Consider the following 14633-nt stretch of genomic DNA (forward strand, 5'->3'; position numbering starts at 1 on the left):
GGAAACTAAAGGTCGTATTTGAAAAAAAAAAATCATCTATTTTAGCCTAGATACATAAGAAAATAGCAATTAACTAATTTTCAAAAATATTTATATTTGCCTGATCAATTAAGGGTTAAGCATTTACGCAGCCTAATCATTAAAATGGACGTGACGTACGAGTAACAATAATTTCCGACCGGAACTTGAACGCAGCACTTCACCCATCAGGTCTGCTCTCTGGTTATTCCTACATGACTTGAACGCAGCACAAAACGACAGCAGGCAGAGGTGAAAAGTCTGGATCATGTTTTCATTCCAGCGGAGGCATACTTGAACGACAAAGGACATTGTAAATAAAGATCAACGAGGCGGTTAGCAGAGCACGTCGAGGTTCTGTACAAAGACAACACATTGATGTTGTTGTTAGCCAACCAGCTAGCACAAGCTGAAATTTGTTAGCTAGCTAACGGAGGACCCTGTTAGCTAACCGCCACCATCATCGCTCCTAGCCAGCTGTGCATCGCCCTGTCTTCCTACGATGGGAAACGCAGCAACTGCCAAGAAAGGCAATGAGCAAGAAAGCGGTGAGTACCTAAAAACCATCCAGCTAGCCTGTTAGCCAGCTAACGTTAGCTAGTGTGCAGCTTGCTTATCATAAAGTCAGTGGAGAGCAGCCTTTAGCAGCCCCCTGTTAGCAGACAGTACAGTCATATGGGCTGCAGAGAAGAACCATCTTTGGTAGAGCAGTTTACAAGGTGTGTTGGCTCCCTCATAATGGTTTCTGTTTGCTTATCTCACTTAGAAACAGTGCTTCAGATGATGCAGCTAGCCAATTATTCAAAGTGACATTTCAGCAGATGACAGTGAGGTCCTGACCATTTCCTGTTGAAGGTTTTCCCACACAGCAGTGAATGCAATGAGAAATCCTTGAGTCAAGCAAATGAAATATTGTCTCAGTGTTCACGCTGTAACTGAGTTACAAAGGCACCGTGTTTAATTTCCAAAGAGCCAATATCAGCTGCCAGATAACATCAGCAAACACTGGTTTCTACTAAAGCTGCAGTACAAGGCCTAGTGACAGCCAACAACAAGTACCTGATAACAGACAAGTTGACCAGATGGCTACTTGATGTGGTTAAACCAGGCTAATGGTGGTAATAAACAAGTGTTGTTGCTTTGTTTTCCAAACAAGAGCTGCAGATTGGCTAGAAACATTTTCTGTTTACTGGTGTGCCCGGGTCTGCCATCAACAAGTTTACTGTAAATCAAAATGCCATGCCTTGATCCCTGCCTTCTTACAGTGACATTAACCTCTGGACACCTGAACAAACTGGCTCGATTTATTTGAAAACATGGGAAGAGGGCAGAAAGAGTGAAAAAAATAGCAAGAAATTAGCAAAATGTACATGAAAATTACTTAAATCAGGTTTTATATAAGGAAAGGAAAGAAAGGAAGGAAAGTTTAAAAAAAACAAGGCAAACAAAACTTGCAATAAATATGTAAAGTTATTTTAAATATGTAAATATAACAATTGTAAACATATTGTTTCTTGCTTTTTCTCTTTTTTTTTTTTTTTTTTTTGCTTATTGCTTTTTCCCCATGTTTTTCAAAGAAATCGAACCAAGCAGCAGCACAAGAAAAGGAATGTCACTCCAGGTTTCAGGAGGTTAACCTGTTGTGTTGATATTATAACGTCAAGGAGAGGTAGCTCTCCTCCTTGTCAAATTGCACCTGTTGAATAGCAATTTTGCAATCTGAAGTGCTCCATCAATAACTTGAAAGCCAGAGGGTCCTCTGTTGTGTTTACTGTGCATTTGTCAGTAGTGACCAAAGACTGTATAAAGGTGATGACCAGGCTAATCCACTAAACTGTCTGTCTGGAGAGCACTGATCTTGACCTGCTTTCTGATTGGCAGTGGTCCATACAGTCTCACAGCCTTTTTACTCGAGCCACCTGTAGTTTTTTTGCTGGGAGGGGCTGAAGGTTGTGTACAATAACACTATGATTAAAACAGCAAGCTAAAAAGGCACAGTGTTAACACATTGTTGGTGTCATTTAGCTTTCTGTTGGCATAATCAGAAGAGGATGACGCTCTCGCCACACTTGTACTATTAAGAAAAGCGTTTTTGCTGGCAGGAATGCAGCGATATTATGGTTTTAAGGTGGACTGTGATAGTTTAAGTTGATGGTTATTGCACGGGGCACATTTGCTTATTTAGGATATTGAGGGGAAAAAAAATAACTGGATGGTGAATCTCACCTTAAATTTAGTTCTTTTTACATATACTTGTGGAAAAAAGGTTTCAAGTTTCAGTTATAGTAATAAAACGTAGTTCAACTAAATCAAACCCTCTGTTTTCATTCCTTTAAATGACATTCTGACTGATAATAATAATGATAATTCTTTGATACCGTGAAACTGCGATATTTTCTGAGACGTTATCGTACCGTGAAAATCTCATACCATTGCAACACTAATTGCAAGACCAACATGTTTTGGCCTGTGGCCTCGATTAAGGCCCTTCTCTGTGCACCGTGGTAGCCGTTAAAAAAACCTTCATTCTGCATTTTAGGAGCAAAGAGAGGAGCCCAGATTGCTGTAACCCCAAAATAAACCCACATTTCTAGTGCACTAGCATTAAAGAAGTATGCAGCATGAGGTTCTGTTCATTAAAGTGGCTTTAAGCACATTGGAAAGCTCTCTGAAGAACTGCATTGTTAAACTTTACCACCAGAGAGCATGATAACGTGGAGATAACTTCTCTCTAAGTCAGTCAGTGGGTGGTACAGGCTTACAGTTTCCTTATCAGCACTCTGAATGCTCTGCAGCTGTGCAATGTTTTTGACATAACCATGAGAGGCTGCCCCTTTTAAGTCCTCAGCTTACTTTGTGTAACATCTGTCAGAACAACACTATTATTTGCATTGGAGACCAACAAGTGTTTTCTACACCAAATAGAAAAAGTAGACACGTAGTTGACCGCTGAAACTGAAGGAGAGCACTTGAACAGGAAGCTTGACTTTATGTGGTTAGCCAAGCATTGCAGTGCTGTTGGCTGCATACAGGAAGTTCATATCACTCATTGGTCTCAGTCTGAAAACAGTTACTTTGTCAGTGAGCCTTTTCTTCTCAAGCATCAAGAAAATTTGTCTCAAAATGTCCCAGGGAAAGGAACAATCCTTCACCAGCCGCTTTTTCCATAGACACCGTAAAAGTAGCCAAGAACAGAGAGCAATGGAGAGTGAGGTGCCTCATATCTCTGAGTTCACCATCTCGTGGGATAAGTTCAGTAAGTGTAGTCTGTTGCTTTTACACTTAAAATGTGTCTGCCGCCATTTGCAGCGCTGAAACGGACTCTTATTTTATAGTTTTTTTAACCTTGTAATGATGTGCTATCTTGGCCAGGTCGTCCTTGACAAAAAAGATTTTGATCTAAAGGGACTTCCTGTTTGAATAAAGGTTTAATAAATAAAAAAACAGGACAAGTGTAAGCTTGCTTTTGGAGTTCTTGTCTGTAGAAGAGACTGATTTAGATTAAGCTTATAAAATAAACCAAGTGATGTGTTAGTCTGCATTGTACGTGGCTTGTTATGGGGATGATAGACCTTTAAGTTTGATTCTGTATGTTTTTTTTCAGGTATGCAGTTGTATAATAGTTTTTCAGGTCCTATAAGTTAAAACACCTATTTTAGATTCCCCAGAGACACAGTGCTTCAGTCACTTGCATCATCTTAATATCTCTGTCTTGTCATTTGTGTTTACTGTTTTTCAAGTATGAAATGTGTTTTATGTGTGCTTTTTACAATGTCTTTTCAGTCGCTGTTGTTTTATAGTCTTTATGACAGATGTTTGTAGTTTAACAATGTATTGTTAAGTGTAAGAAAGCCTACTCCAACACTGGTAAGAAAGAAAGAAAAAAAGAAAGAAAGAAAGAGAAAGTTAGGTTTACATATTTGAGACTATACCCACAGTAAAAAAAAATCAACCTATGTGAACAGAAATATATACTTATTGCTTAATTTTAAAGAATTTAATACTAGGGATGTCCTGATCAGAGTGGAAGGATTGGTATCAGGCCTGATGAACACAATTTTTTTATTGAGCTTTAAACTTTGTGTAAAAAATGACTACTAAACCTACCTTCTACCTTCTGATGAAGGACGAAGTTGAATTGTTACAGATTTTAAATATTTTTGTGTGACTAGGAATGGTAAAATTTAGCTGTAATACTACTTTGAAGTGGAATTGTGATTATTGTACTCATTTATAGAGTTCTGTAGTTTGAATGTTACACTAACTGGATTTGAGAACAATTTCTGAAGACACATTTTTGTTTGTTTACTTTGTTTTGTTGAAAAAAAACCCCAAATGCTGCACTAAGTGGAATTGCGATAAGAGCCATATAAAAATGTTTGTTTACTTTGTTATTTATGTAAAAATAAGATTAAAAAAAACTATTAATCAGTTAAAACATATACACTGAATTGATTTTAATGACTTAAAAGTACTAGAAATGCGCATTGTGCAGCTTAATTGGGATCGGGGGCAAAAACACTTGATCAGGACACCCCTACTTAAAACCATTGGCTATGGTTTTAGTTTTCATCGAGAATTAAAGAAATAAGTCCTCCAACTAAAATAATCTTGAACGTTTTGATCAGGTTTAACCTCAGTCAGGTGGTAGGGATGCCTTACATTGTGTCTTCTTCAGTGTCATTTTGTCACGTGTTGCATTTAAACCACTTGAATCTCAAATGTTCTTGTTTTCAGCACTTCATAAATGTTTCTTCCTCTCTTTCTCTTCTCCATCATTTCCATCCATGTGGGTGAATGTTCCTGCAAACCCTTGGTGAACTGTAGAGACTTTTGGTATGCTCATTTTTCCATGAGCCATCCAAAGTCACAGAGAGAAAGTTTATTCAGCAGCTGAGGCCTACCAGGCTCGTATTATGCCACATGTAAACATGACTAAGACTGAGGCTAATTAGTCTGATGGCATATAGCTCCCACATAGTCCTTCAGTGCCTGGTATGCATTAAAATCAGCACCTGCATACCAACTAGACATTAGATACTGCCATGACTCTGTGACTTTGGACATCTCATGTCTGCTGTGACTTTCACAATTCACTGTCTTTCTAATGCTTGCACTGTAGTGTCAGTTATGTTCTGCATTTTGTCTTTTTTCTCTGCCCACTATTACTGCCTCCCCCTTTTACTCTCACCTTCCTCTGAAAGAGATGCAGAATAGCTTTTATTTGAATTGGCCAGTTCTGTAAAGTCCACAAGAGCTCTTTGCATCACTTTATGAATTAAAATTTCCTGCTTAGACGTGTGGTTTTGAGTTTTGTTAAGGAGGTATTTTTTTGCTGTTTTGTCAAGAATATCCCTGCATCCCCAGTAGTTGGCACTTGCCTGACCTTAAAATGCATTTGTTTTCCTAAACATGTGAACTGCCTTTGTTTATTTTCCCGAACCAACTGCCCCAGTTTGTTATTTCCCTCAGCCTGTTAACTGACCTTGTGTGAGCACCAAAATGCAAATTTTTAAATCACACCTCTCTTTCTTTTTATAGTGAAAGAGTTCTTAGCTAAAGCCAAAGAAGATTTTTTAAGAAAATGGGAGTGTCCACCACAGGTAAGTCGTTTCCTGTGAGTACTTTCCTTTATTGAGCTAAAACTTTCGCTGGACTCAGCTGTTTTTCATGAGGCGAAATGATAGACATTTTGTTTGATAGCGCCTAGCCACTTCCTGGCTCACATGCTGTTGACTTGATTGCTAGTTGGTTGTGCAATTTTACTCTGTCACTAAGGCATTTATTGTGAAAACATTTCAATCCATCTTATGTGTTTTTACTCTGAGCTTCATGGAGACAAAATGCCATATTACCAATTGCATCTAAAAAAGCTGCAATACAACCAAATTTACAAGCAGATATGAAGCATTTCAATCATCAGTTTGATGTCTTCACTTATGCTGATTATGTTTCCTCAGAGCACAACTGGCCTGGATGACTTTGATAGGTTCAAGACTCTGGGCACTGGCTCATTCGGGCGAGTTATGCTTGTCAAACATAAAGAAACAAACCAGTTCTACGCCATGAAGATCTTGGACAAACAAAAAGTAAGTGTACAGTTTGAAGGAAAACAGTTTACCCGTCTCATAAGAACTAGTGTTGTAAATCAGGATAGTGTGTGAAAAGCAAACTCTTGCAAGCTTGACAAATGCTGTAACTACGTTAGTGCTATGCGTGTCGTAAAAGGAAATGGGACGCTTCCTCTCATGCACTGCCAGCATGTTATCTTTGAAAACCTCAGAGGCACTTCACATGAGAGTTTCGATCTTTAAATACTGATGTGAGACTCGTAGGAGGAGGTTAGCAGGTCCACGGTGTGTTGCTCATGCAGCAGTACACTGTTCCCTTGAATTTCACACAGTTGGAGAGGTAAACCTGTCTGACTTTCTGTTTCAGCTGCACGTCTGAAACACTTTCCTGTATTTTTTATCCCACATTTTACTCATAATAAAGAACATTTCACATTGCTACTTAACATTTACCAAAGCATGCCATGCATTTACAGGTTTGTGAATGTGTTTTTACTACCTCACAGGTAGTCATTGTTTTTCATGTAGATATTTCAATACAGTACGCAAATGAACTTGCAGGGTCCTGAAACTTGCTTGAGCTACAGGAGGTAATCCATCACAGTAACTGTCATAGCCAGGTGTTATATCATTGTGTGGTAAAGCAGTTGGAATTGTGAAATGAGTCAATGTCTAAACTAAGGACATAGCAATTTAGGACGCACCTTTTCCATGGTGTCTGCTACTTGCTTATTGTCAGTCTTCTGCCTTTGATTGTCTGATAAAATGGCTTGTGGATGCATTCCTGTTCAACACCTGACTTTTAAATCTAGTGTGACCATGCTTCCCACTAAGTCATGTGCACCAGACTGGCGGACGTTTCAAATGATTGTAACCAAGCAACAGAGCAGTGGTGGATGAAGTACCTGAAGTGCCTCATAGTTGGGCAAAAACATGCAAAACATATCTGTGTACTTTCACTTTTGAATTACATGTAGCCTTTATCAGATACAAAAAAAAGTTGGGTATTCGTAACTTTGCTTCATCTCAATTATGAAGAGCATGATTCGCTTAATATACTTAAGGTACTTATATTGTGCCTTCTTTTTCCAGGTGGTGAAGTTGAAGCAGATAGAACACACACTAAATGAGAAGAGAATACTACAGGCCGTCTCTTTCCCCTTCCTCGTCAGATTGGAGTACGCTTTCAAGGTACATGCTCGCACCCCCCTCTCGCAACCAACTACATGGTTACCACATCAGTGTTTTTGTGTCTAACCAATGATTTCTACCCCATAACGTACCATCATTTAATCTAATTGGGTCATTTAATTTTTCCTACTTTGAGAGCACTTGTCATTTAACGGGATGAGTTGTTATGCCTCTGCTTAAAGGTTTCTTGTTTTGACTAACAGGACAACTCAAACCTCTACATGGTGATGGAATATGTGCCCGGTGGAGAGATGTTCTCACACCTCAGACGTATTGGAAGGTTCAGGTAAGGTGTACATTTTTATTATTTCAATATGACTCTGCGCCCACAACAGCAGAGGACAGAGGGTAATACTTCCAGGTTTTTCATCCATCCGTACCAATTTCGTGATCACAATATTTCAGGAGCGCCTTTCGGGAATTTCCTCAAATTTGGCACAAACATCCAGTTGGACTCAGGAATTAACTGATCAAAATTTGGTGGTCAAAGTGCATAAATCAATAATTCTCACGCTGATTATGACAAAGTTTCCAACAAATGTCAAAAATGATAAAATAAATAAAGTTATAACATTTTACATCCAAAAAGTCAAAGCTCAACTGTAACATTAGAAAACACTTTTAAGGCCATTAGTCAATGTCATATCTCAGGAACAGAAGAGAAGACAATTGGTCAGATACTGAATTGGTGAAGTGTGTGAAGCATCAATGTTTTGCCCCCAAAAATACACTTATCACCTTTTATTAATTCTCTTAAAGTTTTCACTACATCTGTTATATAGTTTTATTTATCAAGGTTCCCACAGTCATGAAGAACCTGGAAAAGTCATGGAATTTCATAATCTCATCTTCCAGGCACGGAAAACTCATGAAATGATGGAAAGTTGAAATTATTGAGTCATTGAATGTTTTGGAGAATTCACAGAATTTTGTTGCATGTTATCTTCCATGGATAACTTTCCACAAAATATAACATAACAGCACATTTATTTTATTTTATTTTTTTATTCTGAGTGCTGTATTAGCCACTAATAGCTGCACAAAGCTGGACAGTTTTCACTTCATTCACTTTGGTCTGACATCATTTTAAGGTGGCCATACAGTGAATGATTGAGTTTGCTCCATCACTCAGAAGAGACTCGTGTTCATGTGTTGCACCAGTGTCTGACTTTCCACCCCCGTTTTCTTTCAGTGAACACCATGCAAGATTTTATGCAGCTCAGATAGTACTCACCTTTGAGTACCTTCACTCCTTAGACCTCATCTACAGAGACCTGAAGCCTGAAAACCTGCTCATAGATCAACATGGGTATATCCAGGTACAAAGTCCATGGAAAGGTCATAATAGAAAAGTAAACTGAATAGAAAAGTAAAAAGTCATCAACAAGTTCTGTCTGTAAACTATTAGATGTAACTGAGAAAGTGATCAAAATCAGCTGCTAGAAGAAAACATCCAAGAAAGAGTATGTGGACCTGCTGTTTATGAATATAAAGACAACACAAAGATAGAAAATTAACACATTTAGTCGGTTCGACCCAAACAGATGTAGGTTTCTGTTGATAGCAACGGTCACAAGTGTTGTGCATTTACTTTGCCCTAACGTAGTTACTTTTCTTATCATGCTTCTATTGTTATTTCCTCAGGTCACAGACTTTGGCTTTGCCAAAAGAGTAAAAGGCAGGACCTGGACATTGTGTGGCACTCCTGAGTACCTGGCTCCAGAGATCATCCTCAGCAAGGTGAACAGCTTATACTCAATACAGCCCACATACATGTTATTAATTTAAAGTTAGAAAGTACCAAGTTGGTAACTAAAGCATCATTTCAAATTAAACGATGACAACAATGACGTTCACATTTTTTTGCATTATTTGGAGAGAAATGTTTAAATGAGTCGTACTCCTTTTTTATGCATAGCAACACCAACTTTAATAACAATGCTGTAGTACAGTGGTCGTTAACATAGAAACAATACAAGCAATGGGCTGACAAGACAAGCAATATATTTTTGTAAAATTTAACTCAGCTCAACTTGGAAAAAAGACCAGATTCAAGTCTAAGTTTTTGAATTTTTTTTTCTAAAAAAGCAAGAATTGAAGCTGGCTGTAATGTCAGCCCAGCAGACGCTACCAAAGAAGATACAGTGTGTGTCTGCAGATGTGTTTGAGTTGTACTCATCAGTCAATTATTGAATGCAAAAGGATCTTGCTAAGTTGTCCATCTCCTTTGTGTCCTACAGTTGGGGCACTGCTCAAACACTGATATAATTACAACACCAGTCATATGATAAATGCAAAACACCACAAATTAAAGCAAAGCACAGAGCCGTCTGACTGCTCCGTATGTCTCAAGCCTTTCTGACTGTCATTATCAGTCGTTATCCAACGTTTGCTTGCTGAAGTTCGAGCCAAGAAACCAACCTACAGCCTTTGAAAACTATTTATTTTTCTGTTTCTGACTCTTCCAGGGCTACAACAAAGCTGTGGACTGGTGGGCACTTGGAGTTCTCATCTATGAAATGGCTGCTGGTTACCCTCCATTTTTTGCTGATCAGCCTATCCAGATCTATGAAAAGATTGTGTCTGGCAAGGTTTGCAGAGATAGTTACAAGTATCTTACAGTTTTTAATTTTCTACATGCCTTTTACACCACAAGCATGACCATGGCATTGTTTCTGCAGTGTTTTTTGTTTTTATGATCTTTATATACTGTAACCAAGCATATTATATGAAATGGGTGAATAACACACGTATTTGTGTTAATTGTAACTGGTAATTCAGCGTTCCTCCCTTTCTTTTTTTTTTGTTCCTGTAGGTACGATTCCCTTCTCACTTCAGCTCTGACCTGAAGGATCTGCTGAGAAACCTGCTCCAGGTCGACCTGACGAAGAGATTTGGCAACCTGAAGAATGGTGTGAATGACATAAAAAATCACAAGTGGTTCTCCACAACAGACTGGATTGCCATCTATGAGAGAAAGGTAGGTGTGCCCATTTTTTCGTAAATTTGTGTCGGGCAGGCAAACATATTCTCTGTTAGCAGCCATGATGGATCGGGTAGTAAAAACAACATGTTACATGTATTTTTCTCATGAGTGAGTTTTAAGACATTTATAAACATCAACCAACCTATAACCAATTGGTCAGAGTATCCAGAGATCTAGATATCTGCCTAATTGGAGGAACATTGAGTTTGATCAGCTTGTCTGGGTCTGAGCCCAGGCTAAAAAACAGAAATGTTGACCCCGTATGAGCCAGTTCGCAGCCTGAGATCCTCAGGTGGGCCCTTCTGGCCGTTCCAAAGTCAAGGCTTAAAACTAAAGGTGACCGTGCTTTTGCCATCAGGGCCCCTCAGCTTTGGAACGAGCTGCGTGAGGAGATGAGGCTCGCAGAAACAGTCACTTTTAAATAACCTCTTAAAATACATTTTTATAGACTTGCTTCTATGTGATGTTGTCTTTTTGATTTTGTTTTTTAATTTTGTCTTTTTATTTATTATTTATTTTATCTATTTTATTTATGTGATTTCCTTTCATTTGTGGTTTTATTACTTTTATTGCTTTTGTTGTTTCTGGTCTATTTGTAAAATTTATTTTGACCTTTTGCGTCCTGCATCTTGCATTATTTGTCCCCTTTTGTGAATTTGAACCTAACTCTACAGTAGTTTTATCTTGCTTGTGTTAAGTAGGACTGTTTGGCTATCCCATTTCTACTTTTTCTTTGTTAAAACACTTTGTAAACTCTGTTTTAAAAGGCACTATATAAATAGTTATGATGATGATGATGATTATTATTAAACTCAATTTGTAGTATTTGTTAAAATAATTTGCTTATGTAAATACCTGCCCTTGTTTGGCATATTTAAATTAATAAGCAGAAAACAATTCCTTACTTTCCTCTGCATTTGTAGGTTGAAGCCCCCTTCTTGCCAAAGTGCAGAGGACCAGGAGACACAAGCAACTTTGACGACTACGAGGAAGAGGACATTCGTGTCTCACAAACAGAAAAGTGTGCAAAAGAGTTTGCTGAGTTCTAGTGAGTGGGCGAGAGTCCCATCAGGGCTCACATGTTTTGGGATATTTGCACTCTCCTGAGGGTTAAGGTGGAACTGAGGCCGTCACGTGTCCAAAAAACAAATGCCTCGTTCCTTCATTCCACACAGCTGAATGAGGTCCTTCTTGCCATGATCCTGCGTGCAGTTAGCACTAACCTATACACAGGCACATTATGCAGACACCCTTCGTGCTGCAACACAAAAATACTAGACCACGTTATCTTTTGTCTTTTTTTTATGTTTGCCACTTTTGAATAGCCTCCCTCCTTATTTCAGTCAAAATACTTATTTGAAAAGCAACTTGTAAACAAATATGCCCATTTTTAAACGACACAAAGAGTGACTGATTGTATTAACTGGTGTTGCACATGTTGTGATTTAAGCTTTGGGAAGATAGAAGGGATTTTTTTTGTTATATTTCTAACATTGAGTTTTGCCAGTTGTCTGTCGTCTGTTACATGCCTGAGTGTGTTTTATGGTTCAGTGTATTACTCATTAATCATGAACACTTTAACCATTATTCATCATTCTGATATCCTTAAGACTTAGAACCGTGTATTTGTGCATATAGAATTATACATATATGAGGCATAGGATTTTCGAACACTTTGCGTTTTTAAAGCATGACCAAAATGTAAAAAAAAAAAAGGTGTTTAGTGAAGGAAAAGCAGCACTGATGACTTATTGAAGTTTCTGAATTTGAGCACTCAGGCATTTAATTCTTGAAGAGAAGGATTAACAGTGAAGAGTGTTATTATGGAGCAGAAACTTGTCTTTGCTGTATTAAACTCAGTCATAGCATTGTTTTATCCATATCTGGTCACACCTCAGACTTGGTATGGTGTTAAATATAAGGAATGAGATAATATATTTTTCAGGTACAACTCTGTTTCACAAGGAAGGAAAGGGTTTGTCACTCAACTCAGCAGCTCATCTGTCTTTGGTATGTCCAGAAATGTATGAAGTGCATTGACATGGCATTTTTCAATAGCTGAGAGGTCACTTTGTTCGATTTTCTTGAGAGAACGTTGTTGTGGATGCAAAGCAGTGTTGGTCATATGGGCATATTTTGTCCAGTTGTGGGTTGCTTTCAAATTGTGCTTTAGCAGAGCACTCGGAAGACATTGTTTAACTGCCATATTTGTTTTGTTTTGTTTTTTTTCTCATTTTTACTTTTGCATGTTTGTTACGTTTGTACAGCTGTGACACATCAAGCTAATAGTGCCCTGCAAGTGTTCCTACCTTTCTTTTTGTTGTGTTTTGTTACCTTTAAACATTGGTGCAGTAGGTGTAGGCAATTTTTATCTGAGTGACATATTCCTCCGCATAACCCCACGAAAGCAAAACCATTAACCATGAAAAATTAACAAAACTGAAATATCATAACCTGAAAGTATTCATTCATCTTGGTCACCACTTGGTTGAAACATATACTTACCTCAACTATAGCTTGTAGTCTATTTGCATTTTTTTTTTTAATCAATTTGTACACTGTGATGGAGCAATGTTTGCTCATTCTTCCTCGCAAAATTGCTCAGGCTGAGTCAGGTCAGTTAGAGAAAGTTAACAGATAAAAATGTTTTGGTCTTGTTACACATTTTCAAAGGGAGTAAGATCAAGAGTTTGACTTTTGAAGAACATTTTATTTTTTCATCGTAAATCCCTTCTGTTAAGTTATTGTCTACACATATTTAATAGAGAAACATAGGTTTTACAAGGTTTTTTTTAATACTGAGCACCATTCACTTCCCATTAATTGTGACACATTGCCTGTCCTTGCTGCTGAAATGTGGTCTCCGCAAACTCCTCACTGGCGTGACAGGTTGACGTGTATTCAGCATGTGATCCTAGAATCTGTATTTCAAAGGTTCAATACCTACAACACCAAGGTGTCCACTTGTTGATCTTTCAGATGTCAGAAAAGACCTGATTGCTCCTGTCTCTGTGATCCTTTGATTCCCTGTTGGGAAGTTTGTCTCTGCCGTCCACACGGAGGTCAGAGTTTGAGGTCATTTCTGCAGGTCGGACACTCAGGGCTGTGGGTAAATTAAAGTTTTACATGTTTCGTCCTGTTGGAAACAATAACACATTGCTGACAGTCTTTCCAATCAACATCTCTTAAGTCTTCTGAAGTTTCGATCATTATTTGACATGGTGCTCAAGTGTTTGTAGATGAGAACAATGCAATTTAATCAAGTTCAACAATCTTAGACGACCAAATGTGAAAAAGGTTTGGTGACTGAATGCTTTTTTTAAAGGTACTGATGTACTGTATATTGATATTGGCTATGCCTGAATTTAAACTTTTTTGTTCATATATTGAGCACATGACATGACATTTTATTTTGCCCTGATTTCATTTCAAAAGGCACAACCGTTTCTTATGCTGTTTTTATTTATATTAGAGATGTCTAATAAAGTTGCATTTTAAATGTTTAAACTTGCATAGTTCTCGGTATATATGAGGAGACACCAACTGTTTTATTCACAAAAGTGTTATAAACAGTGAGTATATTGGATTATTTATTTGTTCCAGTTTTTTTTCATTTGCCCTTATTGAAAATAAAACATTTATAGAAATTATAATATTTACCACAGTTAACACACATTGATGCCTCTCATGCCTATTTAAAATTGTAGCTTTTCAATTTAACTTATTTTATAACCTTTTTTTGTTTCATTTCTTTCCTTAGGAAAATAACTTTATTTAAGGGGACCCAACATAATTTTCCCAGTTTGAAGGGTGACCAGAATGTAATTGCAGAATTAACGACTTTTTTTTTTTTTTTTTATTTGGACAAACTTTGAAGACTACACCTGGGATTCAGCATGTTTCAATCCAAACTGCCTGTGTGTAAATCTTCCCATAAAAATGTGTAGGAAATCCACAGCTCTTCTTATGTGTCATTTATCCCCCATGTGTGTAATAATGTTTGTCATATTTGATGTAAATGATGGCACTTTTCCCTGAGCCACCTCACACTCCAGACTGAAGGAAATCAGTTTATGAGTTCTTCGTAGCTAGTCACACATGCCAGTATGGGATCAATAATCTGAAATGTGTCTGTATTTAGTTTGTGGGATATTTTGCACATAATTTAGAAGGCTGACACGTTTTTTTCCCACCCATATTTACTTGTGTTTGCAAGGGGAATATAGTACTTTGCTGTAGCAGATTTTATGTAACAAAGGATATGTCACTATAATAAATTCTTTTTATTAAAAACTACAACTGTTTGTATTCAATTTGAGGAGAACTATCGCTCTCTCTGTCTGTGTGTCTGTGTGTCTGGTAACAGT

General features: G+C 37.7%; 1 protein-coding gene across 2 annotated transcripts; it reads left to right on the top strand.

Moving 5' to 3' along the window:
• Nucleotides 1-238: 238 nt before the first annotated feature.
• Nucleotides 239-14565, top strand: prkacba (protein kinase, cAMP-dependent, catalytic, beta a). Of its 2 annotated transcripts, none has more exons than XM_042516259.2 (10): nt 239-566; nt 5560-5621; nt 5979-6107; nt 7182-7280; nt 7484-7566; nt 8473-8599; nt 8925-9020; nt 9749-9871; nt 10096-10260; nt 11190-14565. In XM_042516259.2, the coding sequence occupies exons 1-10, from the start codon at nt 521-523 to the stop codon at nt 11313-11315; spliced, it is 1056 nt and encodes a 351-aa protein (XP_042372193.1). In that variant the 5' UTR covers nt 239-520; the 3' UTR covers nt 11316-14565. The 2 variants fall into 2 exon arrangements, with proteins under 2 accessions (XP_042372193.1, XP_042372177.1); XM_042516243.2 differs by lacking the exon at nt 239-566 and adding an exon at nt 2969-3274.
• The last annotated feature ends 68 nt before the right edge of the window (nt 14566-14633 follow it).

This window comes from Plectropomus leopardus, chromosome 5, assembly GCF_026936395.1.
Source record: "Plectropomus leopardus strain MGB_pleo_1.0 chromosome 5, ASM2693639v1, whole genome shotgun sequence".
Lineage (NCBI taxonomy): Eukaryota > Metazoa > Chordata > Actinopteri > Perciformes > Serranidae > Plectropomus > Plectropomus leopardus.

Coding starts and splice junctions, on each gene's coding strand:
- prkacba (XM_042516243.2), top strand. CDS start 3,142: ATGTCCCAGGGAAAGGAACAATCCTTCACCAGCCGCTTTTTCCATAGA. Junction 5,622..5,978: donor AATGGGAGTGTCCACCACAG/GTAAGTCGTTTC, acceptor ATGTTTCCTCAG/AGCACAACTGGCCTGGATGA. Junction 8,600..8,924: donor ATCAACATGGGTATATCCAG/GTACAAAGTCCA, acceptor TTATTTCCTCAG/GTCACAGACTTTGGCTTTGC.